This window comes from Coturnix japonica, chromosome 2 (assembly GCF_001577835.2).
Source record: "Coturnix japonica isolate 7356 chromosome 2, Coturnix japonica 2.1, whole genome shotgun sequence".
In the NCBI taxonomy this organism is placed as follows: domain Eukaryota; kingdom Metazoa; phylum Chordata; class Aves; order Galliformes; family Phasianidae; genus Coturnix; species Coturnix japonica.
In genome coordinates this window covers 92,358,259-92,385,155 of record NC_029517.1, presented here as the reverse complement: position 1 = coordinate 92,385,155, position 26,897 = coordinate 92,358,259, and the positions used below count along the sequence as shown (strand labels likewise).

Below are 26,897 nucleotides of genomic sequence, written 5' to 3'. Positions count from 1 at the left end.
GGAAAAAAAACCCAAACCTAAATAAAGGACTAAATCTGTTGTAAGTAAGACACTGAATTAGTGAGCTAATTTAATCCATCATAAGATGAAGGCAACCAAAAATGAGCCAAAGTTGATGAAGCCTCTCTTACAGACGAACCCTGTTGTGTGAGTTGTGGGGATTGCATACAGTAACACATTTTCAAAATCCACCTGATTTTCCAGGCAGAAACAACATTTTTTATTTATTTTTTTTTAAGAGATTAGAGAACGTGATAGTCTCCTGTTTTCATGACTTCCAGCTCATGGAATCAAATTGGCCTCCAGGTTAAAAGGGAATTCTAAAATCTGTACACCAAACACAGTAACAAACATTTGATGAGAAGCATAAGGCAGGAAGAACATTGCTTTTGGGTACTTTTAGCTCTCCAACAAGGAAAGTATTTTCAATATTGACTCTGCTGTCAAGTGAGTCCCACAACCTTATGCAACACATCTAAATCACATTAACTTTTTTCTCCTCAATTTACTCAAGAAACAAGACTAGAACAATTAGCTTTACTTATTTTCTTTTTCCATTGCAAAATTATGATTCAGTGTGAAGAAATTTTTCTTAGCATGTGTGTATGATAAGCTCTTTGCTTATCTAACACTGGTGAACTTCAACCGAGCTACTGTTCTTTAAGTCCTTTTCTCACAAGTCCTAGGATATTTTTAAGAAAACGTTACTGGTTAATCATAATCCTTTTCATTTCAAAAACAACACTATCATTAAAGATAAAAACATGAATTAAATCATGACTAGTTTGTGAACATGGGAGAGTTTTTAAGTTATGCACAGAAAAAAACCAAACAAACACAAAAACAGGGAATTGGAAAAAGACAAAGAAGCAAAGCAAAGATGTAAAACTTCACTCTTCTTGCCAAATTTCAGCACTGTAGAACTTATCCCTGTTAACAGTTTTATTAAAGATCTAAAAATCCAAAGCTAGTTTTCATCCTACTTCAATGGAATCAGTTAACAAACATGAGACCCAAGCAAGTGACAATATTTGATTCTATGGAACCAAGTGCCTTAGACGTAGGGGAACCTCCGGGTGTCAAAGATGAGTCTTCTGAAATACATAACAGAAAGATACCATAAGAAGTATTGTTTTCCTTCAGTATATTGAATCAGCTACCTTGTTAGATCCACATGTGCGTTGTCGTGAACCAGCACAAACAGCGTGTATGGATTCTGCTTCACTCGTTTCATGAAAACTTCAAATTTTGTTTGAATCTCATTGTCGAGCCGAACCACATATTTCTCAGCTCGCTGATACGCTGTTCCATTGTCTTCTAGGCCCAGGTCAACAAGGACACCTGCCAGAAAGGAGAATGCAACAAAAACCTTTTCCTTTGAATACATCCAAATGTCAAGCATCACCTGCGGATACTTTCTGCCAATATCAGAGCTTATCACTGACAGGCACTGGTAAGAGGATGGTAATCAGAACGCACTCTCTCTCACAATGGAGACTGCCATTTGCTTTTTGACCCCTGGATTTCCTTCAAAAAAATGCCTGAAGACCTTTCAAGACTTCTCATGTTTACAGCAACAAAAAAATATATCCACAAAAAAATTCCAGAACGGCGCTCAGTGTGCGGTGCTCCATGATCCTAGGTCAAATTTCCCCATGTTAGGCCATACTAATCTTGATAGAGTCAGAAGCTGTTGCCCTGATCTTACCTTTACAAAAATAAACTTAAGTAAAAGTAGCTCCCAAGAATATCATTTTTTTTCATGCTCTACCTCAAGGTTAATGTTCAAATGTCAGTAAAATACAGCTACTCTGTAGTGGTCTTCGCAATGATCAACTGTCATCATACTCATAAAAAAGGCAAGTTGTAATGTAGCTTTGAACACCTTCTGAATTAAAGAAGTAGCAACAAGCTCTGGTGATACAGCTCAAATTTACATTTACCATGGCTTCGGTCATTGTAAAAACTGTGTAAATAAGTAAAGTAGAAACCACTTGCTCAAAAAATAAAGTAAATGTAAAGCATTTAACAGATATCAGACAACCTCTGGTTTAATGTGGAGTATTATTATGACACACATATGATTAAGTATACAAAATATCTGAAGAAACAAGAAATGTAACATCAAACAGTCATTTTAGAAAGGAAAAGTAACACCTACTTTAATTTCCTTCTTTTTCATTCTTTTCATTTTAGCAGTAAAATAGTATCAGGCTAACAAAAAATACACGCAGAGGGGGACAACAAAATCAAGTACAACAAAGAGAAACTCCTACAGTTTCCTGGGCACAGGTCAGTCACTAACAGAGTGAATCAAAAGGATCGTTCTTAAGAGACATACTCTATCATCTCCCTCCTAAAGCTTTCTTGTTCTTTAAGCAGTTGGTATCAGCTATGTTCAGACACAAGAGTCTGACATAAAAACTCATCATTGGAACCAGCAAAGTAATTATTGTCCACTAATGTGAGTGCATTGCTCACTCATTTATTTATCTAAGAGTTTCCTGCACCTATCCCTGTGCTCAATACACATGAGTATATGAACAAATGTGTACCTAGAATGAACTGCACTAGCAATTATAGGTAATAAAAGACCAGAACTGCAGTCATCCATCTCCTCTTTCTCTTGACAGCTGAATATTACTTTAAATCATACATTCCTCCATTCTTTTGTTTTGTTTCTTTTGTTGCTTACGTGATACAGTTTGAGTCGAGTCTGAGAAAGGAATATATTTTGAATTCATCAGTAATACCAACTAACAGAGCTAATACAGGGTGCACAAAATACATTTATATCAGATAATAGCCTAACAGCAATCATATAGTTTGGTCTGAATTAACAGTTTCCTTTCCCACCCCTCTCATTTACCTGACTGCCGGATCCGTTGCAGGGTCTGCTGCACAAGGACTTCTGAACGGGGAACTATAACGATGAAGTCTACTTTGCTGAAGTGGCCCAGATCCAGGCTCTGATTGCCACTGTCTGCTATAGCACAAACCTGGGACAAGAGCTTTCTGGCAACTGTAAGCTGTGGCTGGTAAATCTGGAAGGTATCAACATCCAAATCTAGAGTGTGTTTGTTTGAAAAAGAAAACAACACAAGAAACATGTTTACATTCACTCCACCCCAAAAAACATGACCAACCAAATAGCGCACTCTCCATCATCAGGGAAAAAGAATAACCCAACAAAATAAATTCTAACAGAGTTCACAAATGTCACCTTTTTATTTTTTTGATCAAAATGTGATTATCTGTCAAATGACCTCACATTAAATGGTTCTCACTTCACATTAGTCCTGTGAGGAAGCTCAAGGCTTATCCTTCTGGGGGTCCCAGAACAAGGTATCTAGCTGCCACCCTAACTGGATCTTCTGAACCACGTGGAGACTATGTAACACCTTATTTTAGTTCAGATTTAACACTGAGATCATTACTTTGAGCATACCTTTCTTTCACAGGGAAAGCAAAGATTTATAGGAGGTTGAATTTGCTTTGATACTAGACCTAAAACAATCTCAACGTTCACAGCAGCTCATTGTATCTTTTACCATTACTGTCACACAGAAATTAAAGCGTGGTTAAAACTTTGAGTAATTAAAGAATTCAAAAATGGGAGAATGATAATTAACACCTTTAGTTGACAACTCTGCTTCATCCTTTGCATGTAAGTATCATGCCATGTATGCTGAATAAGTACACACCACAGGTAAGAAAATGAAAGGTTGTGCTTGCCCAGCACATTCAATCCAAAGTCTTTAAAACACTTTCCTGAAAACACGGGGGAAAAAAAGCACAACTGTGTAGCACATATTATTATTAACCACTATAAACATGGAAAGTGAGGAATATAAAATATACACGAGGACACATACTAGGGAGATCAGGAGGAGAACACAGTTCTCTGCCTTAAGCCCAAGACTACACACCTTTTCTAGGTTTACAAAGGTTGGACAAATCCATTCTGGCACCTTCTCTACTCAGTGCAGAGCAGATGATCATATGACTTTGGAATTATCAAATGCAGGGTGGTAAACACTGCTTAAGGTTATTACTAAGATTTTCTGTCCAAGAGAATGCTTTATGCCTACATCCAGCTGGCACTATTAGTATTTGAAGGTTGGCACAGTGACTGCAGCCTTCAGACTTTTCTAAGGCATATGCCTTAGAATATATATATGTTTGACATTTAACAACCTACTCAGTTATTTCACATCTTGCATGTAAAAACATTACCTGGTTCTTGTGTAGATACCATGGCAATTGCCTCCTGAGATGACACACACTCACTCACATCTCCATTAAAAGGAATAATGACACTTTCCCCTCTCTGCTGTAGCATTTTCTCTAGCAGCTTATCCAAATCATCACCTAGTTAAGAATTAACAACACCAAATTATCTGGAAGCACTTTAAGATAAATGATGTAGAACATGACACACACACGTTCTCACACAGCTGATGTAAAATCTGTGAAGGGAAGCTAGAAATAAAGGGAAGAGAAGAAAGGAGTTTTTGCTACCTAAATCAATTCCAAGAAAAAGAAACCAAAGCTGAATAATCTAATTTCTGTGCCTTTATAGCTAATGGTGACATCTGATGATTACAAAGAAACAGCCTCTAGACAATGCTAAAAACACAAACAAGAACACTCATGCCTATTACATTTAGCAGCACCAACAGCGTTAAAAACATTTTATCAAAGGATGAGTAACTCTCACACAGATAAAGGATAAGATGAGCACTTCTTTACACTCATTCAGCAAAGAGCAAAAAGTGATGCTTTTCAATGGAGAAGGGAGAACTATCTTTGTGCATGTATGCATCAGCTGCTGAGCATCAGCCCTAAAGAAATTACACGACCACTGCATTTATTGGAACTTCTGTTTCTTAGGATCACTCACCTAGAGAAGTATTTTTGAAGTGTGATGCCAGGAAACTAACTTTCCCCGTGATGAGTTCATAACTGATCTCTTTCAAAAACTCACTGGTGGTAAGCATGCTTTCTGCAAGTGCTCTAGATTGATACTGACCTGGAGAAGAGTGGGAAAAAAATAAGATTCATCTACAATACAGTGAACCGTCAACGTAATATTTCCATTCCAGAGTTCAGTGGCACGTTGATCTTCAGTGATGGATTTCCATTGACTGGGAGACAAGTCTCAAAACAATTGTGATAGTGACAGAACAATTGGATATACGTATTGCCTCAAAAATAATAAAGTTTCAGGCCTCTCAAGGAGTAGTAACCACTACTTTACAGTTGTATTTCTAAGTCCCTACGGATACCAGTGCACCAAGTTTTGATGGAGGAACAGTGAACTGTGACACTGCAGTACAACAACACAAAGGATAATAAAAAGAACAAAACGTATTTGAAGGCTGGAACAATGTCCTGACAAAACGCATTCGGTGTTCTGCAACTGTTACTTACCCAGAACTACTACGCAGAATTCATTTCCTCTTATCTTTGATGCACAAATGGCAACTACATAATCTGGTAGCTTTTGCTGATGTTTCATTTCATTGAGAGTCCTCAACGTCTCTGAGATCCCCTCTGCCAGAGAGTTCTGTGTAACCACCACGTGCACGAGGTCCCGAGACACGCTGGCAATTAACCTAGCGAGCCAGGGCAGTTGAGCTGGTGACACAGAGATGCACTGTGCACTCATCTGCAAGGATCGCTCTCTCAGAGTGAACTCCTGCATAGCTTTCAGCATGATCTGCTCAAATTCTTCCCTCAGGGGTATCTGGTCAGGACCTACATTAAAAACAAACAAATAGAAGAACAGTATCTCATGTGAAAATGTTAATGAACCAGAAATAACTCTTGTCTGTCCTGACGTGAGAAGTTCCTTCATTGTATTTTTAAATGCAAAAACCCATTCTCCACTCAGTGGAAATCTATCTGCATGACATATTCTTGCTTTTTCTTATTAGAATCCCCTCTCTCCCCTCTGTACTTTCTCTCCTACCACCTCTCCATTTTATTCCTAGCTTTTCTACCCTGAGAAAACAGTGGCACAAACAAGGGGAAGGGGAAGCAAGTGCCTGAAACAGAAGGGTTGATCACATTGCCTCTATACATCTTTACAGCAGACAATGCAAATGCTTATCCTTGCAGTCTAATCACAGCCATGCAGTATGACAAAACCTGGTCTTCATGTTGGTTTTCCTCATTTTTCATACCAATAAACTAAACTTGGATGCAAATGAATATGCTTAACCTCTTCTTTTACTATTTAATTTTCAAGCTCATAAATTTAAGAAGCATATGTACATACAACTTTACATCTACATTCCTTAGAGCTTGTAAATTATATTGTAAACTTCAACTGGAAAACGGAAGTCATCCTATCTTAGTGTCAGTCACTCAGCTTTAAATAACATTTTGCTCACTAAGATTTATCTTACAGCCAGAGATACCCAGTAACACGTTAAAAATATTCATGAATGCAGAGCAAAAAGTAACCATACTTCAAATTGCCTAGGTCCCGTGTCAGTGCAAAAGCAGATAGAGCTTCACACATTAGCAGTTTGCTTTTCGGTGACAAAAAGAGGGGGAATAAATACCAGCAACATGTGAAATGCTGCGTTCTTTTGTTTGTATGTTTTCTTTTGGGACCAAAGACAAGAAGCAAATTGGGTAGTGAAAAAAGAAAACAAAGGTTGTGACAGAAGCAGGGCAGGGAGTGAGTGAGTAACACAAGTACATGACATGTAAATATCGCTGCCTGTTGTCATTTTGCCTTTTTAAGAAGTAAATGCAGAGAATGTCACCAACCAATTACCTATTATAGCATGGTGAAGGAACTACAGACTTCTAAATGCAATCCTGTCTCCATCTTTTTCTGCATGAACCTCATCTAACACATGGACACTGTGGGCTACAGAGCACAGATGGACATAACCCTCATTATAATGCTCTTTTTTTAGAAGAAGTATTTTCCTTCATAAGGAAGTGTCTTTGAAAATCTCAAAGTAGCAGAAGTAAATGTTAGTTGATAGACAAATAAATAACTTTTCTCAGAAAAAAACTCCATCTACAACCTATCGACCACAACAGAAAAGATGTTCTAAACTAAATGGAAAAATTGAAAGCCTCTCTACAGAAACGAGTTCTCAAAGGATCATCTTGACTTTAGAAAATGAAACTGCTAAGGAATAATACCATATACAATTCACATCTGAGAAAGACCTTATTAAAGTAGTTATGTTTTCAAAAGCACCTTCAGTTTAAGTTCAGTGCCATCCAGTTCTGGGAACACACACTTCACTGTGTATCCAGATAGTCCTCCAGCCATTTAAGGTTGGGGGCATTGCTAGGATAACCTCTCAAGGTTTGGGTGTCCGTGTATCCCTTTCACAGAATATAGATGCTTGTTCTTGCACTGAGCAAGAGCACAGTCAAAGTGATTCAATTGAGATAGAATGATTCTATAGATTTAGACTGGTAGTTAACAGGTAGTTCAGAAATCTCCTGAAAATCCAAAACACAGACCTCAGGGTCACATATGATGGAGTAAAGAAAATATCAAACGCATTTCCTGATCATTTTTAAGTCATTCCTTCATCCGTCAGCAGAATTTATTTACAGCAACATTATGGTTTACAATCACAGCTTTAACAGTGAATTGCCTTCTTAGTAGATTCAAAAAGTATTAAAGATGTGCATGCTTTGCAGTTATTTCTAACATTGCTGTGAGATCATTCATTTGGTTGCAGAAAATTTAACAGCATTTTATTACTATTAATAATGTTGCCATGTTCTCAGAGGGAGACTGAAACAAATTCTCATGCATACACACAGCCCTATGTATACAGTTCTGGCAATGTAACCAAAAAGGAGAACTTTCATAAATAATATACATATGATCTGCACTCCTATACAGTTTTATGCACAAATATCATGCACGATCAATGAGATATGAAAAAATTAGGCAAGGCTCAGAATATGTAATTTTTCTGTATTTTGATCTTTGCCTTTTAACATATGCTTTTGTAATACACTCCAGAAGAAATAAAAGCTTTTTAGACCTTTCTCAAGAAAGAGGCTCACATGAATAAACTGTTCATTTATGCGTGCAATTTGTCTTTTCTCCTCATCAAAAACGTTTGGGACGTGGCTGCCCTCCAATTATCTTTAATCTGCTTTGATTTTACAAATTGGATAAAGTCTGCATTTCAGTGCAACTGTCAGGACTCCAACAATTTTCAGTTTGGAGCAAGATCAAAACCAGTGCAATGTTCTGATTCCCACACTCTTCACAATGTTTCTTACTTTTCCCTCATTAGGTTCTTTCATCTCACACTGCCAATTCCTACCTCCAAGCAAGGCCAAGTAGCAAACTGCTCAGTTTTGTGCACCCAGCCAACATAACACCTGCTAACAAAGGAATTTCTTTATTACGAAGGGATGGTGCTTACCAGACAGAGCTGGTACTCCAGAAGCTTTTGCCCCAGCCTGAGGCAAGGACAGACAAAACATCTCCTAAGGCAAGACCTACTTATGGAATGAGGCTCACTGATTTCATAGGCTTCAATTAAAAAAATATTTCTAATCAGAAGTACTGTACCAGCTGGCTACATGTCTCTTGGAAGGAAGTCTGCAGGCTGCCTCTATCAATCTAAAACTGTGTGAGGCAGCTGGTTTTAAAATGAAAACTCTACCAACTTTCCAGAAAGGTTAAAAAACCTCAGCAAACAAATACAAGCCCACTGAAAGAACAGCAAGAGAAATACATTCACCCTGTAAAGAAAAAGAAACACTTTGTCTGTTCTAGCCTGGCACACAATGGACTATTAAGGGTATTTCACAGCAGAGAATGATAAATAAAGCAAACAGGTCACTTAGGGCATTACAACACAGAAGACAGCCTTTTTCCTGTCTGTCACAGTACTGCATCAACAGAGAACAGCAGAGAGTAAGAACACAAGGGTTAAACTGACACAGAGCACATTTATTTCCCAAATTATAGGGTTATCACCAGTTGCACTTCTTTTGAAATGTCTGCACATTTCACACCATTATGTATTACAGATGTTTTAACAGGAATCTAGTACAAAAAAAGCAGGGTGATCTTCACAAAAGTCACTTGGCGCTCCTCTATTACAAATAGCATCTTTTCAAATACAGAAGTTAAGACAGAAAGTGCTCTCAGAAGCTTCCTTAAAGATGCTCTGCATCATTTCTTTGACTTCTAAAAAATATAGTAGTATTAACAGTCAGGTTTATCTAAGGCAGGGGAAAATGTCTGGACCTGTAACAAGAGAAAGAAAACCTGCTTTGCTCTCAAATTTGCAAAGAATCCATTTCAAATACATTTACACGAATGAGATATTCTTTGAACAATTTGCCTTCATCTGAATAACAAATGTGGTTTTCATGTAAACGGTGCTGTCACCAAAACAATGATGACCATCACACATCTGCTAGCATTTGTTACAAAACTAAATAAAACAGACCAAGTGTCCCTAGAAAGAGCCGTGGTAACTGATGGTTTGATACCCTAAGCAAATGAGTTATCTGCATTGCAAAGGAGGATCAGTTTTCACAAAGGTGACCTGGTCAATCCCCATATGGAGAGCAGAATCAGTATCAGCCCTAAAATTCTCTTCTTCAACCTGACATTCAAAGTAGCGAATACACACACACGCTAGATGGAGCCACCTACCTCTTCCAGGGACAAAAAAAATAATCAGGAAATTGAAGCAGACATCATAAAGAGGCTGATGAGAAAAAGGGCAGTAAAAAATAAGAACTGGAGTACTTAGGGACACACTGCTTACCTAGTTGGACAAGATATTGAATAGTTAAAAGGATCATGTTCTCCACACTTAGCAGCTGACTGCTGGTCAAACCCAGGAGCTCCAAATCCTTGTTTTCCAGTTGTGGAATCTTGTAGCAATTCACCAGCAAGGGACTTACAACAATATCACCAACATTGCCATAGAAATAAGGTAAAGTGCCATAACCTTTCATAAAAGAAACAAAACAATAACAGAAATTCTCAAGAAATGTCACTACATGAAATCATGCACAACATATATGTTTCCAAATTTCTCCTAAATGTTACCTTGCTACATATACTGCATCAGCGACTGCTCTTGACATTATAATTACTAACAAAATAAATGAGACAGGCCACTGTCCCTTTAACTTTTAGTTATTTATTAATTACCATGAAGAATCACACAGATGTGCAAAAACTATGGACACATTAGGATAATTATTATTTTTTTCCAAATACAAATGAGAATATTATCTTCTTGGGTCTTACCCTGACCTTTTACACATTCTCCATAATACAGTGTGCAAAAAAACAAACAAACACCAACACCCAAAAATCAATGGAAGCAAAAGAATATTGATCTTAATGTTACCAAAGCAGCATCAGTATCAGTAGAATTGATTCAGCTGCTGCAGTACTGCCTTGATTAATTTCACTTTTCTTCCATGCTTTCTTTCTGTTTGCATTAACAGGTTAAAAAAGCATCCACAAATAAACATGGTGTTCTGTCAGGTAAAGCAGATGAGGAGAACAGGCTCCCTTTTTTTTCTTTGAGAATGTTTTCCTTTCAAAAAAAATTCCGCACAGATTTTGCCAAACCCATCCATTTGGGTACATCTGGTTCTGCTCTATTAATAGGACTCTGTTTCTCAGGGACACTAACATTTAGCCAAGCTGAGGACTCCATTGGCAACTCTCCAGAAGCCTAAGGGCCGCATTCAGTTTGCACTTAATCTGATAACTGTAGACAACCTCATCTTTAATAATGAAATGCTTCTTTGAAAACATTAAAGCACCACACTACAGCTTTAGAATATGCTTCTAGAAAACAAGACAAACCAAAAGAAGTGTAACCCTAACCTCGGTGGTTTTAGTGGTGTAGATAGACCTGTTAATTCTTTTGAAATTGTGCATATTAGGATTATATGTGCAGGTGAGGACTCAGAACTTCTCCATTTCTTCATGAATGATAAGCTATCCCATGGATTATACAGGCAGATGTTTTCTTTAAACACTGAAGTTACTTTACATAAGGATCTGTACTGTGCTGGACTGGGAAGACATCTGAAGAGTTAATATCTATCCTCAAAATTTTCCACAGACCCAGCCAACCTATTTGTGTTATATTTTATGCCTATATTGTTCAGCTTGAGAAGAATATTCAGATTACAAGACACACTTCTGCAGTAAAAGCAATGTCTCCTAAAGGTTAACAATGTACTCATACAGCTAGAGAATTTTAAAAGACCTGTTATCTCAGTTGCTTACAGTAATTATAGATTATAAAAGACAATTCACTTTGGATTAGTCAATTTTCTGTTTCTCATGTGGAATTGTTGGGCCTTGAGATCTGGACTACAAATGCTGCAGGAAATAATTGTTTTGTAAGTTGTTTCTTCTGGAGAGCTGTATTCATTATGTGGAAACATTTCTATTCTTGGATTTTACAAAAATGTCAGTACAAAATTTCAGCTTTGCCAGAGGTCATGACCTGTTTGCAAATAGGGTTCTCTCAGAAATCTAACTTCAGATTTGAAGTGTTGAGCAACTAAAGCAAACTATCCATGACAGAAACGTATGTGCTGAATGCAAAGAGGAACAAAAAGAAACGAAAAAAAAAAAGCAGCACGTTTCTCCTAGAGGAACACGCATTTGTTCAACATGCAGCATTTGACTCCCCAGTGTAAAACTTACCTATCAGAATCACTGGTCTGACTCCCGAGTTATTCAGCAGGTTTTCAGGAACAATTACAGTCTCCCCTGCTGGGATGGGTTGAGGCTGTAAAATTCCAGTTAACATGGATTGAGGAACTGGGACTGACAAAAGAGGCTCTATAAAATAAAGAAAAGAGAAGCTTTCATTACTAGAAGGCTCATACTGTGATTTGGTCATATTAACAAATAGAAAAAAAGAAAAATAACTGCAGATCACAAACTGTAATAAAATTCAAAAGGCCTCTGCATTTCCTGCTATAGCTTTAAGTAATTTAAATGAAGAAGCTATACCCTCCTGTAGCCCCACCCCTAAAATAAAACTTTTCTGGCCACTGTATTGCTGGTGGGAATGAGGGAGGAAAACACAGGCTTGAATATGCATCTTCAAACAAAGCCAAGTACTAAGCCAAGAGGCCATCTCTAAGGCAGAGCCCACCTCTCAATAATACCTTTCAGTTAAAGGGAACCAACTGGTCTGACTTAGGACCTAGAACATATGTAGATAAGAAAATAGAAGCCAAAATCTCAAAGATGCCCTTGAGCAGTTGTTAGAAGGATAAAAGTTAGGCTTCACGCATGAAGGTGCAAAAGTAGCTTTCACATGTAAAAAGAAACAAAGTGCAAAATTCTGTCATATGTTATCAGTTTTCAGTGTGAGGCATGCTTCAGAAGTTTCTCAGGCTTCTTTTGGTTGTTTGCAACAGGTTTTTCAAACAATGCTATCTGCAGAAAAACATCACAGGCAGCTCGAATGAATGTATGCATGCATACGCTTCAGCTGTGGAAACAGCTGTGATCGACTGGAGGTCCTCAAGTAGGCAGAACTGCTCAAATAGCCCTTTCTACTATGTAATCCTTCTTCCCATGATAAACACCTCTGAAAATAAATTCCAAAATCTCTCTCAACCAAATCTCCCAAAACAGAATTAAAAATAGGTGGTACATGGCAACAAATGCTTTGGGCTTTTTTCCCTTCCTTATGTGTTTATTCTCCCACTATACAGACAGATCAGTAATTGCATATTCCCCTTTATAAACTATTCTGACTCCCATAACTGCGAAGTCCTTCAATAGTAAACAGTTTTCTTAGTAGTCATGTATGAAGTAGTGCTGTTGTGTATTGATGATGACTCACATATGCATATACTTAATCCTATTTCATATCATGATATTATATATCCCTCCTAGAGCTTTTCCACACACAGGCCTTTTGGCCTCACAGACTTTTCCTTCTAACCAAAAATGGGGATATCAGCATTGTATGTTAGGCCAAAATTCCATAAATGCATCTTTCCTATAAAAGAACTGAATGTGCTGTTTCAAGAGCATGTCACACTAGATGGAGACACGATATTCAAGCTGGAGGCTAATGGAAACCCTTCAAATATATGCATATATTCACACACCTGCACAATTTCAGAAGAACTGAGTTAGATCTGGGGAAGTTAGTTAAAATTAGGTCCTTGTAGCTCTCATCTTCCTTTTCTCTCCCTCTTGAAGGATCAAGAGTTTTGCTTTCCTATTGTCCTGTGGAAACTTTTCTGGGACATCTGAAAAACTCTCCACGGGGTCTTTATATACTAACAGCAAGCTCAGTGATATTTTCTGTGCAATCCATAAATGAAGCAGCACAGGGCTGCTGGTCTGCCCAACTACAGCTTTTTGTGAATGAAATCTCTGTATCCTTAGAGTTTTACCTGTTCTAGTTGAGGGTGGAATCGTAGGAACAGGTACCACTAAGCCAGGAGGAGGTACTGGGGATCCAGGAGACCATCCCCGATGACGTTTCTTTGGTGGTCCAGAATTGGACATTGATGCTGTGAAGAAAAGCAAAAACTATATTCTAAACTCCATTCTTTTGAATGACCTGACTAGAGCCTACATTTCCATTTCACAATAGTGTTGAGCTGTTTCACACTACAGAGCTCCTGAGGTTTACACCTAGACTTACATGAAGCCAGACTACGATGCGAGAAACGCTGCTATCTCTGTTAAAAACTACAGTGCTGTCATCACCAGAAAACAAATAGATCTGTAAAGACTGAACTGCAGGAACAGCTATGATGGGAAGAAAAATCCAAATCCTGAATTTTGGGTCCAATAGCCATTGCAGCTTAAAAAGAACTCAGAACAGAGTTTTCTTTACCTTGGTCTCCAGCTGCACAGGCAGGGCTAGGAGAGGTCGAGTGAGGCATTGGCCGAGAGGCTGTAGAACTCAATACATTATTTCTTCCTCCATTAGCGTTTCCATTAGCAACATCAGTGGCACGCAGTGAAAGAGGAGCTGAGTATAATAAAATACAGAGTGTGTGGCTTGAGACAATCTTGAAAACAAACAAACAAAACAATACAGCAGCATGCACACACAAAAGAACATGGCGAGATGCCTGACTGAAAGCATGAAGAGTACCTAGTGCAGGATAATTTGGACATAGGCTTCAAAATCTTAATACTGAAACAAGATATCTGCATTTCCAGGAAGAAAAAAATGGATGAGGAGAAAGTCCAAAATAACCTCAGCAGAATAAAAAGATTACACACACACACACAAATCATGGGTAATCTTGTGGAATGTTTTTCAGACACAAAGAATTTTAAAAGGTACCTATCATAAATTCAGTTCATAAAGCTTTCTATGTCTCACTGGTACACCTACTTATTTTTTTCCCTGATTATCCATATGCCGTACACATTAAATCACTATAGGACTCTCATCTGAAGCCTTAGCATGGGAGACACAAAAAAAAAAATCAAAGTAAACATATGCTTGAATAAGAAAAATATATATTTCCCTATATTATTTGTGGTAATTTTGATTGTTTAAAGGGCTAATTAGATACATTAATAAATAATCAGAATACCACAACAGAGTTCCTAAATGAGGGCTCTAGGTGCCACAGTTGAGATTTCTAATTCATTAAGCATACAACATAGAAATAATCGATTAAAAGGGCACATACAGTAAACCTCTTTTAAGCGAGAGTGTATTCCTCAAAATGTATCTGAAGTAATGATACCAAGAGTGATACCATATGCACTTCCACCACAGTGTCAAATCTGAAAGCCAAAGCTCTGTCCGGAGACAGTAATGGCCACAGATAATCTCAGTTCAAAGGTTTGTACGAATGTGAGGACTCTAGAAAATACTAGTGAATGTTCTCCTTTCATTTTTCCATCTCTAGGATCATTTTCTTATTTCTTTACTGCTAAGCAGATAATTGCCTTGGCTTTCAGTTGTCCTGGAAAGCAAAGTGCTACCTGAAGCAAATGTCTTTCCTACGAGTTGCACTGACAAAGCCAAAGGTTTCACAATGTTCTTGTTCCGAGATGGATCTTGAGTTCCACTTAAATTAATAGCAGAAGATGATTTTGCTGGACTGAACACTGAAGAATCTAAGAAAAGAAGACATTTAACTATGTAATAATTGAAAATTATATATATCAGTATTTATGTTTTGTACTATATAAGCACAACCATGCATATATGTTTATCTATACACCTTTGGAAATAATGCAAACAAACTATTTTACACTTAAAAAGTCATTTAAAGATATCTTACAGGAGTTGCAACAAACATTTACCAGTCATTTCTGTAGAATCCAATAATACACTAAGCCCATGATAGAACACACTGAACATGATAGATCTTGTTCAGAACACCTTCACATGCCAGCTGAAAAATGTTTTAACTGCAGAAAGAGCCTGCTCTCAAAACTTCTCCTTAAAACACACGTGTGAGGTAGGCAAGTAAATGCATTTATCCTGTGTAACAGATGAGAAAGCTAAGGGAAAGAGCTGGTGATTTGTCTCCAGCAAGCACAGCAAATGAGCACTTGGAATAAGCTGCCTCAAAGGCTTTGGAATCTCTGTCATGTGAGACTTGAAACATGTTAGAGAACTTTTGCCAGACTAAGACGCTGAATTAGGGCTCATCAAAATCAAATGCATAACCTCTGGATATCACCTTACAGCTCTATTATCTTATTATATAAGGCTACAAAAAGTGTAATCTTGCATAAGAAATGCTTAAGGAAAAACATCTAAAATAAATACTTTGCATAAGGAAAAAAATAATCTGAAGTTTGCCCAGTATAAAAATGTAAGTCATAACAGGTTGAAAAGCTCTCTGCATGCTAACATTAGGCATTTCATACCTGCAATTTATTACAAAGAAAAATTCAACACTAGGATGCTGATACACTGGCAAATTCTAATTTTTTCTTCCCAGGGTGAAGGGACATTATCTGAACATCTGTGCAGAAAGCTGTCTGCAAGAAACAGGCTAAGTTCACCTACAGATGTCCTAGCAAAACAGCCAGTGGAAAAACAAACAAACAAAAAAACCCACAAAAAAACAGAAGGCAAAGACCAATTTGATCTGCCAAATACATTCCCCTTCAGGCGACACGCCATTTGGCGAGGAAGGATGGGAGGAGGAGAGTCTGTTTTGCCAGACAAGCAACTGAGATGGGGAGAAAACAGGAGCCAATAGGGTTACTCCAGAAGAAAGCCTTGTCCACGTTCACAGGACAAATGCTATACAGCCATCAGACTGTTTGGCTCAGCAGCTTTGCAAGATAACGCTGGTCTCCCATTTTGTTGAGTATGTTTGTCTGTCTTCTCCTACTCTTTCAATTCTAATACGTTATCTTGACATTTTATGCGTGAAATCAGATGGCTGGTATAAACATCACATTGACACCTAAGCAGCACTTGTAGTATTGCCTTTAATAAAAGTAGTTTATCTTTCTATCATAAAACCTTGTTTCTAGCTGTTTACTATCCCTTAAACACCTGAACTGAAGTTTTATCTCTTGCATGTCTGCCTAAACAGAACTCCTGATGCTGATCAAAGTTTCAACCACTGTTGTAATTTCAATTAAAATACAGCTCATCTGACATGGAACTGCATCTTCCCATGCTGTTCTGAAAAAGGGACAGTGTCACGGCCACAGCACACTGTCAAGTTGAACTAGGATATTTCATAATTCTACTGTGCTCTAACTTCTATCATGAAATTACAATTTCACTGCAGTACTCAATGTGACTGCCTGCCTACAGGTGGCTTCTAGGATATGGAGGCTTAACTAGTGCCTTACAAAGGCAGAAGACAGAAATACTTACACAAGTTCAAAGGGAAAAATGGGTGAGTTGACAAGAAACTGAAAACGATTTTAAAAAGCAACCTGCTACTGAGTACTTCTATTTTAAAACAACACACCATCCAACCTGAAGTGCAAGCAGCTATGCAATCCAAGGGGAGTAACAGCCAGACCTTTATGGGCAACATATGTCAGAATTCACACCAGAGGAAAAAGGTGCCCTTCCCCCTTCTCCTGGTCACTGGGAATTCAAATGTATGGATTCAAATGTGTGGATGAGACATTATCTTCACTAGAAGATAACCCAGAACAAGATGAAAAGGTCTGGGGCAACTGCGACCTTAGAGTACAAACAGTGACACAGAAAAACCAAGCAGACTGAAAATCACAGTGAGTGATAAGCAGAAAGCAGTACATAAAAGGTGTATCTATTAACTTGGCAGGTACAATAGAAGACAAAGCTGTGTTAAATATCGTGTCATTTGTTATTTCATATAAATTGGTTCTCATGCATCTGCACGGTTTTCATGCCAGTCCCTGGAAGCCAATGGATCATGCAGTGAAATGCAGATGTGTCTGAATGACACTCAATACATCATAACAAAAGCCTAAAGCACACAGCCTGCTAAACAGAAGGAAGCTTGACCACCTGGAGAAAGGATTTTTGTGAATATATTGATTAGTGACTGCAGTTCCATTAAAAGACTTATGTTCAGTTTTTGTTTGTTATGCACTTACAGCTTCATTATTATTATTAGGGTTGGTTTTGGTTGTTTTTTTTTCCCTTTTCTTTCTATTTGAACAAGCTTGTTTTTTTCATCTGCATTTCATCCTCCGCTAAAGGGATTTCTGTTGTGGCACATACACACCAGCCACTTACAACCACCAAACTTTTTCCTGCTTTTAATTTTTCATGAAATAACAGAAACAGACATAAAACCATAAAACAACACAGATGAAGCTGCAATGAAACTATGAGAAAACAAAAGGTCGAAGAGAAGCTCTTCAGCTATTTGTGAGAAATAAATTAATTTATAATGCTGCTCCTTTGTCAGCCATCGTCCATTTGATTTTTACCGTTTCTCCTCAGTCAAGTATGTCGCTAATAGCATTTTAGAACTGGAAAGCACATATGAGATGCATATTAGAGCTCATATAATATTAAAAAAGCCCGTATTTGTAAGAGGAAATGCTTTGATTTTTACTTTTACCTGCATGGAAATAAATAAGCAAATAAACAAATAAGAACTGTCCTGCTCAGCCCCAAAGGAGAAGTTTTTTCCCATTTCTAGGCAAATATCCTAGTCTATATACACTAAGTAAAGATCCTGCTGTAAATGCTATAAACATATAATTCAAATATTTTGAGATCCACAAAATGAAGCAAATACTGGGAAACAAGGAATCAAATAAATTAAACAAAAGATCATTTAATGCTTTAATTGACTGCTCTTATGAAGAACAAGTTCGTCTTCAACCTCATCTGGCTCTTAATCTTTCCCACAGCAAATTCCAAAAGGTATCCTCCCAGCTGTAATCTACACATGGCTCAAAGTAAATACTCGCTTGTTTATGGCATCTCTAAACCAACAATATCTGAGGTAACTTACCACCCCAATGGTTATCTTTATAGCACTTTCAGCTCCTACCTGTCTGAGTGAACCCTGATTTGTATCCATTAGCTGATCCACCCTCTGGGGTCGTGGACGGTGACACCGCAGAATTTGGTTTAGCAGAGAGGCTAGCAGCAGATGATTGCCTGCTTCTACATTCTGCAAACGAAGCAGCTACAGTACATATTAACAAGGCCTGCCTTCCAGCCGGAAAGTTCAGCAACACAGTGGTGAAAGGTGACAAAACATTAAAAGCATACACACGGCACATACAACAAACAGCGGCAAATGGCAGCATTCAACGAAAATACAGCTCAAGCAGTTTAGTCAACTTTGTCTTCTAATTAAGAAAACCTCCCCAGGGGCTACTGAGAGTGCCAGGCAAACAGAGACCAGATGCTGCAAAATGGCAAGAGCCCTCAACTCTCAGTCTGCAAGAGATTTGAAGGTATTGGACATTTCCCAGGAAATGCTACGTGGCGCAACCTTTATACAAACCATCATATGTTGCCCTTTAGAAGGAAAATAGTGCTGACACTCAGATTCTCAGTATGTGCCCAGAAAATCTTCAGGGAGATCACATCCCTGGGAACATCTGTCTGGCTGAAAACTTAGTTGTGGGAGGAGAAAATGACTTTTAAAGACTCATATTAATCTTTTTTTTTTTTTTTTTTTAAACTGAGATCTAATCAGGCTTTGTTTGAAGAGATTGGGACGTTCAACAACACTTCTCTTCTGGTTAGAGCTTTAATGCAAATGAATGCTGAAGGGTTTCTAGATGGATGGTGTCTATACGGAGGTAGAGCCCATCAAAATAATGCGAACAAGGTCCATTTTTGGTCAACAGTCTAAACTTTTCTAGGTTCTCAAAACACACACAGTCAGCACATAACCAAAAGCTAGCCTTATATCTCTACTTCTTCCACACCATCACATACCACATCTGTGACTGAAGGAAGGTTTAAAATAGCTTCTCATGTGTGCTAGACCTGATAGTATGATGATGATGATAGTATTATGATCATGAACCAGGACATACACCAACCCCAACAGCATGAACATCAGGGGATTCACTGAAAGGATTCAAAAGCTAGTTCTGCTCCCCTCCTTGCATCTCAGCATAACAGTAGCCTAATTATTGCCTCCGATGAAAAAAATCTACATAAAATGAAACAAAATGAAGCATGACTGCAGATTACACTCTCTAACCAAGCAAAGATTAAGTGATTGTTGTCAATAGTCTTGCATGTGAACATCATCAGGCTGCACAAAGTGTTCCAACATAACAATCTGCTAAGTATTGCGTCAGACCGTATGATATTGCATGGACAAACCCCTTCATAATTCATGGAAAAATAATGTAAAATAAGGCTTTCTTTCTCAGTATTCAGAACTTAAGAAAGAGACTACCAAATTAAGTTTCAGTAGTTCTTGTGAAAAAATGATGCTGAAAAACACATCCATTCTGAAGTTGCAGATAACTATACTTGTAATCAATCAAAACAGACAAAGACAGGAGCCCTTTGAACCACAAACTGATACAGTACTATAATTACTCATACAGTTTGGTGATAATCATCTCTATGGTGTCCTGTTACCATTCACATGAGGATGTGACTCTTTAGATGAGTGACAGTCCTCCTGTGGAGTTTCTTCTCTCCTCGTCCACTTTGGAACAACAGGAACCAGACTGAGCTCTGTCATTACTGACTGACAACACAGCTGAGGAAAATAGACAGCCAGCATATATACGAGCTTAGCAGGCAGTGAGAAGGTAAACCATTCTCAAGACTTTGTATAGCTCTAGCTCAAAAATCCTACATACATAATTACCAGACCCCATTGCCTTGCCTTTGGCTTGCAAATGCCATCTCTTTAGCAGATCTGTTAATACTGCAGAGGTAGAGGGTAAGCCCATGTATAAAACACCCAGTGAATAGCACGAGTATGCATAATCTCCTTTCCTTGCAATCAGTGAGCTGAGCTTTCTTAATACAATGATGTGCTGGCTATCCTCAGGCATTAGCCAGATTGAATTGTACCTGCTAAGATGGATATCAGTGTAAAGCCAGCGCCAGAGCCCTGGCTGCAAGTCACCTTGTTTTAGGTACAGGAAAGAAGCACCAGATAGAGGAATTTTGTATCTTTGACCTAGGTGGCTGCACATCTCAAGGGCAGATTTAGCACTCCCAGTGGAAGCACTGGGAGATGGAAGAAGACGATTTCTATTTGTGTGGTTACTAATAAGATTCAAAAAATCTCTTTGGCATAATCCAGACTTCAACGAAATCATAGGGAATTTTTCTTTCAATCAGAAAATAAATTCATTTTCAGTAGTTCCTTTTTAATGTATACGTTTCCAGCAGCAACTTTCATTTTTCCATTCAACATCACGTCAATATAATATTAAAAACCCAAGTGAACGATCACCTTAATTACCTTTCCAGCAAATAAGAGGTCCCTTTGATAGTACACCTTGGGAACTTCTTACTAGGTAGTACTTTAAGTGCTTCTGCTTCTTTGGCTGAGTGGTTAATTTCAGGTTGATATGGTTAGAGAACTCTGTGAAGTACCGAAATCCTCTTTCTCCACAGCCTATACAATTCCCAGAAAATCCTGCATGAATGAAGCAGAAGGAACACACAGATTGAACAGCATGTGACGGCTGCTAGGAATGAAGCCACTTTAACCTACCTGCACATCCAGTTCAGAGTGCCTAGATGCCGTCAGCCAGATAGTTACCATAGATGCGCTGCTCAGTGCATGTGTCAGGAAGCAGCCAAACACAGGCAGATTTTAGTCTTTACCTTTCTGAAACTTTCCCATCTTTTCAGGTCATACTGACTTAGGCCAAAATTCTACCACCTCTGTTCCACTCTATGCAGAGCAAAGAACTGTTTGTGAGGTTGGGAGAAGCATTGATTTTCATAAGGTCTCCCCATTTCTGTTCCACATTTCTACCTTAAAAACCATGGGTTCCAAGCCAAGTGCTTCCTTCCCTCCCTCAAAATAGCACCTGCTCCATGATATGCACAGCAACTTTGTATGGCTAAAATTAACCTAAAATCTAGTGACTTTCTCTGAGATTCCTTATACAAGGCACTCTCCAAGTAAGGTTGACCTTGCATCTTTAATATTGATGACTTAAAACTACTCATTTAAGCTCATAGAAATCCTCTGCTTTGGTCTTTGTATTTTGGGTTTGTTTTTTTTTTTAATTTCTCAGCTCAAAATCTACAACAGAACTAATTTTTCACCTTCATTATTATCATTAATAACTACAGTGCCAGGCACCTCAGAAATCAGTTTCCCACACTCACCTCATTAAACTCACAGTTTTATAAAAAAAAGATATTTGGACTATCAGTCTGAGAAAATGAATTTTCCATAGAAGTCTAATTAACCTGGCAGTTGTCTTTACCCTAATTATGCTTCATTATCATATTTTACCATTACCATATCTAACCATGTTGCAAGAGATGCCAAGCAGTAGACTTCTTCACCTTGTTTATACTGGGAATTAATTGATTCTTCCCTTCTCCTTGTAACCCATAGGAACTATTGGTGCATGTGTACAGTCATTAGGGTCTCACTAGGTTACTCAGTCATTTCCTGTGTACCAATTACACAGGCACAGAGTTATTTAAATACATAACATCAGCAATGCCAGAACACAGTTGTGAGTCAGTAGGCTCATTATCAAATGACATCAGAGACAATTAATTGATACAAAGATCTGAGTATGACATGGGGAGCTTACCCACAAAGACAAGTACTACCACATCTGATCAGACTGAACATCAGCATTCTGTATCAGATAGCTTGTATTGATCAACTCTTGACATTTCCCCTGTTCACTGGGGAGCAGTTCCTATGAGGATAGCAATGAACACGAGAGTACTCCCCATGACCTCACTTCGCCAACTATACCCGGCAAGGACACATCACATAGCATCTTCTATCTAATTTTCCCCTCTGCCACAGGTCCAAAGGTTTATAGAATATAAAATAGGCTTAAGAGTACTTGGATACTTCACATCGCCAGACAAACAACTGATTTCAGCCCACACTGAAATCATCCAGATTCAGTTGTGGGTAACTGTGGAATGAGGAACTTATTTCAAACTAGGCTTTTATGGCAGGTCCAGCTACAGATTTAATTTAATAAAAACAAGCCTCTTCTCAACGTATTTCCAACAGAAGATCATCAGCTGATGACATCAGATAATTCTGAACCAGCCTTTTTCCTCTGAATTGTTATGGTATGAAGAAAACAAACAAACAAACAAAATCCTCTTACCTAAAAGTGCATTTTTTCCATGATCATCTGGCAAAAACCGCTTGTCGACTGCACAGACTAGAATGTGCTCAGGAAGGTTTGGAGACTTGGCTCCTACTAACAGGAAGCCTGCTGGGATATCAATTTGCTCCGTGCACAGTGATATTAATCGTAAGTCCTTGCCTGCTTGACAAAAACCTAAAAATAAAATAAAACCAAAACAAATGATAAACCTTTCAAAGATTTTTTTTTACTATTATTGTTTCTCTTTATCAGTTCCATTAACAAATGGGGTTTCACATCAGTGATACAGCACCTAATCAGATCCACTAGCTCAGGGGTTCAAAGACAGTAGAAAAATACACTGCTTTAAAGAAATCCTGAACATTCAGGAAAAGAGGAGAATTAAGACTATAAGGAAAAGATATCACATGGCTCAGAAACCTTTATTTTTTCCACAAGCTTTCGAAATAAGAAGGAAAACTTGTGATCTTATAGCAGAAAACAGCTCTTAAAACACCCCAAGGAATTATTCTTTTCTTCACAAAATCTTAGCTTACAGTCTAAGTTCAGAGGAATCAGTTTTGGTTTTGTTACTTGTCTCAGGCTGGCACTGGTGAAAAACCACCACTAAGTAGTATAAAGGCGTTGTTAAAAAAATGATGGCAGAAGTTTATTACTGACTACTAAAGGAATAATATTTTCAAATTAAATTTTAACTTGTCTCTAAATTGAGCATTCTAATAATTCCAGCAAGGATAAATGAGGTTATTCACCGCTTCAGTTAATAGCTTGTGCTCATCAACCTGTCTGCTCTCCAAATCCACACTGATCATGTCAGCTCAGACAGAGTTTTCTCAGAAAGCTTTTTGCATTCCTCCTCAGTTCTTTTTTATAGAAGTTTTTAGAACTGTACAACACGCTGTCTGTAAATCTCCAGTTGAGTGCTGTGTGACTTCAAGTCTCCAGTTTGTTTTTCCTGCACAAGGACAGGCAAACACAGTGCAAACATAACAGTGGTTCTCATACTGCTAGTTATTACAATGATAAAACCAGTGATGTGGGCAAGGGGGACTGGAGTGAGCAGTGTGTAGTTGGCAGACGGGGACACACCAAAAAGCAGCCCAGATCTGTGGCTGAGCATCCCAGCATCATCTATAAGAGCTCAGGACTGATGCTGGGCTTGGCAGCCACCTACTAGGCCACCATGCTTGGGATTTTTAAAAGGTTGGATGAGATAGCTTTGGGGTTTTCAACACTGCTGAACAATTTGGGTAATTCTGCAGGTTCACTGACCTATATTTTAATCAAAAGAAAGCCAACTCCAAAGTCAGATTCTTTTAATCTAATTAAACTCCCAACAACTTTCAAAGACTCTTCCATTAACTTCAGTACTGAACCTGAAGGATCACAATCACCCAAAACCTTTATCTTTAGGGATTTCCACTTTCAAATGAAGAAGTGACAGGTGTGAGAGAAAGCAACAGTTACGTGGTTTCCTCTGTGGGCAAGGATACCATCACATGGGGCTTCCCGATTTAAAAACACACCAAACTTAATTTTGAATTATTGAAATACCTATTGACACTTAACCCACTGATGTATATTAATTAGATTTTAAATACTTTTCAAGCACTCCACAGCTGGTAGAGAAATCAGGAAGAAAAAGCAAACCACTAGAGAAAGACTCGAAAATTTGTAGCTTAACCCACAGCCAACTTGAGTATTATTAACTTGGCTGCACTCTCACATACTGTACTCACACACAGCTTAACACTTCAGCAAGGACAGTGAAACCTAATGTTGTTTTTTGTTTGGTTTTATCTCAAAACTTTACCAGGCGAGGATCATGTGTGAAGGGGAATGCCTACAGTCAGATGTTGAACTCCCTGGCAAGCAGCAACTTGCTGAAAACACCATACAATACGCATTCAGGCCTGCGCCTACACCCACAATCTGCTGAGCCAGTTCTTGGCTGAATATTTTCTTCAGTAATTCAATTAGCTCAGCCTAAGCAACTGCTCGTTGAAGCTGAGAGCTAGCTGAAGAGACAGTTGCCAATAAATATGTGAATGAAAACTCCCTTACATTCGGAGCAGATTCTTTTTACTCAAATTTTTATGTCATTTGGATATTATGCCCAGAATTTTCAGAATAGATCTGAAATATTTTGGACATTCTGTGATATCTGAGTAGCTGACATACTTAGAAAATACCACTGTACATCTAGATTTAAAACAGAAAAATTACCCACTGTTGACAATGTTGACAAACAGGAAATCTGTAGATAAGGATTATGAAACAGCAAATGTGATAAGATTTCAAGACAGATTTAAACCTGTATCTTTAAAGGATTTTCTCAAGAAATGGCCAGAAGCGCAATGTCTAGAAAGAGGCTATTGAATGAACTGTTGGCGACAGCAGTACTACAGCACAAGAGAAAGCAGGATTCTGATCATCAGCACTTAACGCATTTCACTATGGACTTGCTTTCCAGCATGCAATGTTCAGTTGGCTGAACACAGTGATAGTACAAAAGGTAACAGTTTAAAATCCAATAAGGTTTAGAGCAGATGTTAAGAGGAAATGCTTCACTCAGAGGGCGGTGAGGTGCTGTCACAGCTGCCCATAGAAGCTGTGGTGCCCCATCCCTGGAGGTGCTCAAGGCCAGGTTGGATGGGGCCCTGGGCAGCTGAGCTGCTGGGGGGCAGCCCTGCCCATGGCACGGGGTGGGACGGGTTGGGCTTTAAGGTCCCTTCCAACCCAAACCATTTGATGATTCCACATCATACACGAAACTCTGAGCTTTTCTGGATGACTGAAGGCTTGGATGTCCCAGTGAAATGAAGTGTTGCACCAGTACTCTACATATACTCCTTCACAACTTGCAAATAATATGTAACTTGTGCCCCTGTGTCATCTCTTCCTCCATCCAAAGTTCTCTCAAATCCCTTCTACGATCTCCTTCCTCCCTGTGCAGTCTCCTCCTGCATTTTTGTCTGCCTCAGCTGGCAACATCTCTGCATCAGAGATATGCATGTGTAGATCAGCTGGCCAGCACATGCCTCCGTAATGTTTGGGCTGTGTGAAAGGAGAGGTATAATTACTTTCCTGCTCCAGGGGACACTAGTTTGGGGGCTCCGATGTCACCTGACAAGCTCCTGAACTTTACAGATCTTGCTGATACTAGGCTTTCTACATTTCAGCCCAAAGTGGCCGAAAGCAGCTACCATCCCGCTGACAGACGGGCAGCAGGACATCCAGGCAATTGCATCAACCGCGTTTTCCTGGGAAGCAGACAGATTAACAGCACCGACACTGAAAGCAGCTCCCCGGCTCCCCCCGCAGCAAAGACAAGCCATCCTAAGAGACAAGCAGCGATAGGGGGCAGCACAGGGAGCTTCACATTTCCAGGGGCTCCTGTTCACCCAGCTGCCACATTTCCAGCAAGTGGAGGCTGGCAGTTTGGCCAGGTACAGCACGGCTGGTACTCGCTTAAAGCAGGAGATATTCAGAGAATGTAAAGCTGCTGCTGTGCACTAAAGTCTTGATTCTTCCTTCAAAGAAAGGGGGATGGTATTCACTCAAGAGTCTGTCATCTACATCCTTCCCCTCGGTTTTTGGGACTGTAAGTCACTCTTCTGGTTTCAGCTGTTTTTTCAAACGAAATGAGAAAATTCCATGCAAGCAATAGTTATTTAGAAACAGGTAATTGACTACAAGGATGCTAAGGAGGGATTAACCACTTTCTCTGCTGTCTTAACTATAAAAGTATATTTTTCAAGCCAGCAAACAACACAGAGACCCCAACCTCCTTTCCCCTCTGTTTTGCATGATTATGCATTGATATTAAGAGTTCCCATATTAGGAAAGACAAAACTGGATCCCTCTACACAAATCTAAATTGTGCTGCCCATGTATAAGATTCTGACCATGCAAAATCTATCTGCATCTCACGGCTGAGATTTATAACTCATTTGTAACTGAGTTAACACCTTATTTTTTATGCTGAGCCTCCCTAACTCACGAGGCCTAAGGAAAAAGAATGGCACACCAACCTATGTATATCTTATAGACAAATAAGACATCTTATAGACAAAACCTATGAACCACTGAAATAAATCAGCTTCTCTTTATGAAACTATCACCATGAAATCATAAAAAGCAAAAGCTGAGC

At 38.7% G+C, this 26,897-nt stretch overlaps 1 protein-coding gene across 9 annotated transcripts in view; it reads right to left on the bottom strand.

Annotated features, from left to right (window-relative positions):
- The window catches only part of GREB1L (GREB1 like retinoic acid receptor coactivator), a 107,996-nt gene that overhangs the window by 20,088 nt on the left and 61,011 nt on the right, over positions 1–26,897 (bottom strand). For 5 of the 9 annotated variants that reach the window (XM_015855406.2, XM_032442684.1, XM_015855407.2 and 2 more), the window contains 13 exons: positions 22,742–22,918; positions 20,881–21,057; positions 18,478–18,615; positions 14,984–15,118; positions 13,872–14,009; positions 13,423–13,542; positions 11,705–11,842; positions 9,789–9,974; positions 5,434–5,760; positions 4,904–5,032; positions 4,237–4,371; positions 2,870–3,067; positions 1,161–1,341 (listed from right to left, as the gene is read on the bottom strand). In XM_015855406.2, coding sequence (XP_015710892.1) covers positions 1,161–1,341; positions 2,870–3,067; positions 4,237–4,371; positions 4,904–5,032; positions 5,434–5,760; positions 9,789–9,974; positions 11,705–11,842; positions 13,423–13,542; positions 13,872–14,009; positions 14,984–15,118; positions 18,478–18,615; positions 20,881–21,057; positions 22,742–22,918 — 2,179 coding nt within the window. The remainder of the gene's footprint in view (positions 1–1,160; positions 1,342–2,869; positions 3,068–4,236; positions 4,372–4,903; positions 5,033–5,433; positions 5,761–9,788; positions 9,975–11,704; positions 11,843–13,422; positions 13,543–13,871; positions 14,010–14,983; positions 15,119–18,477; positions 18,616–20,880; positions 21,058–22,741; positions 22,919–26,897) is intronic. The other 4 variants (XM_032442686.1, XM_032442687.1, XM_032442688.1 and 1 more) reach the window with 2 other exon arrangements.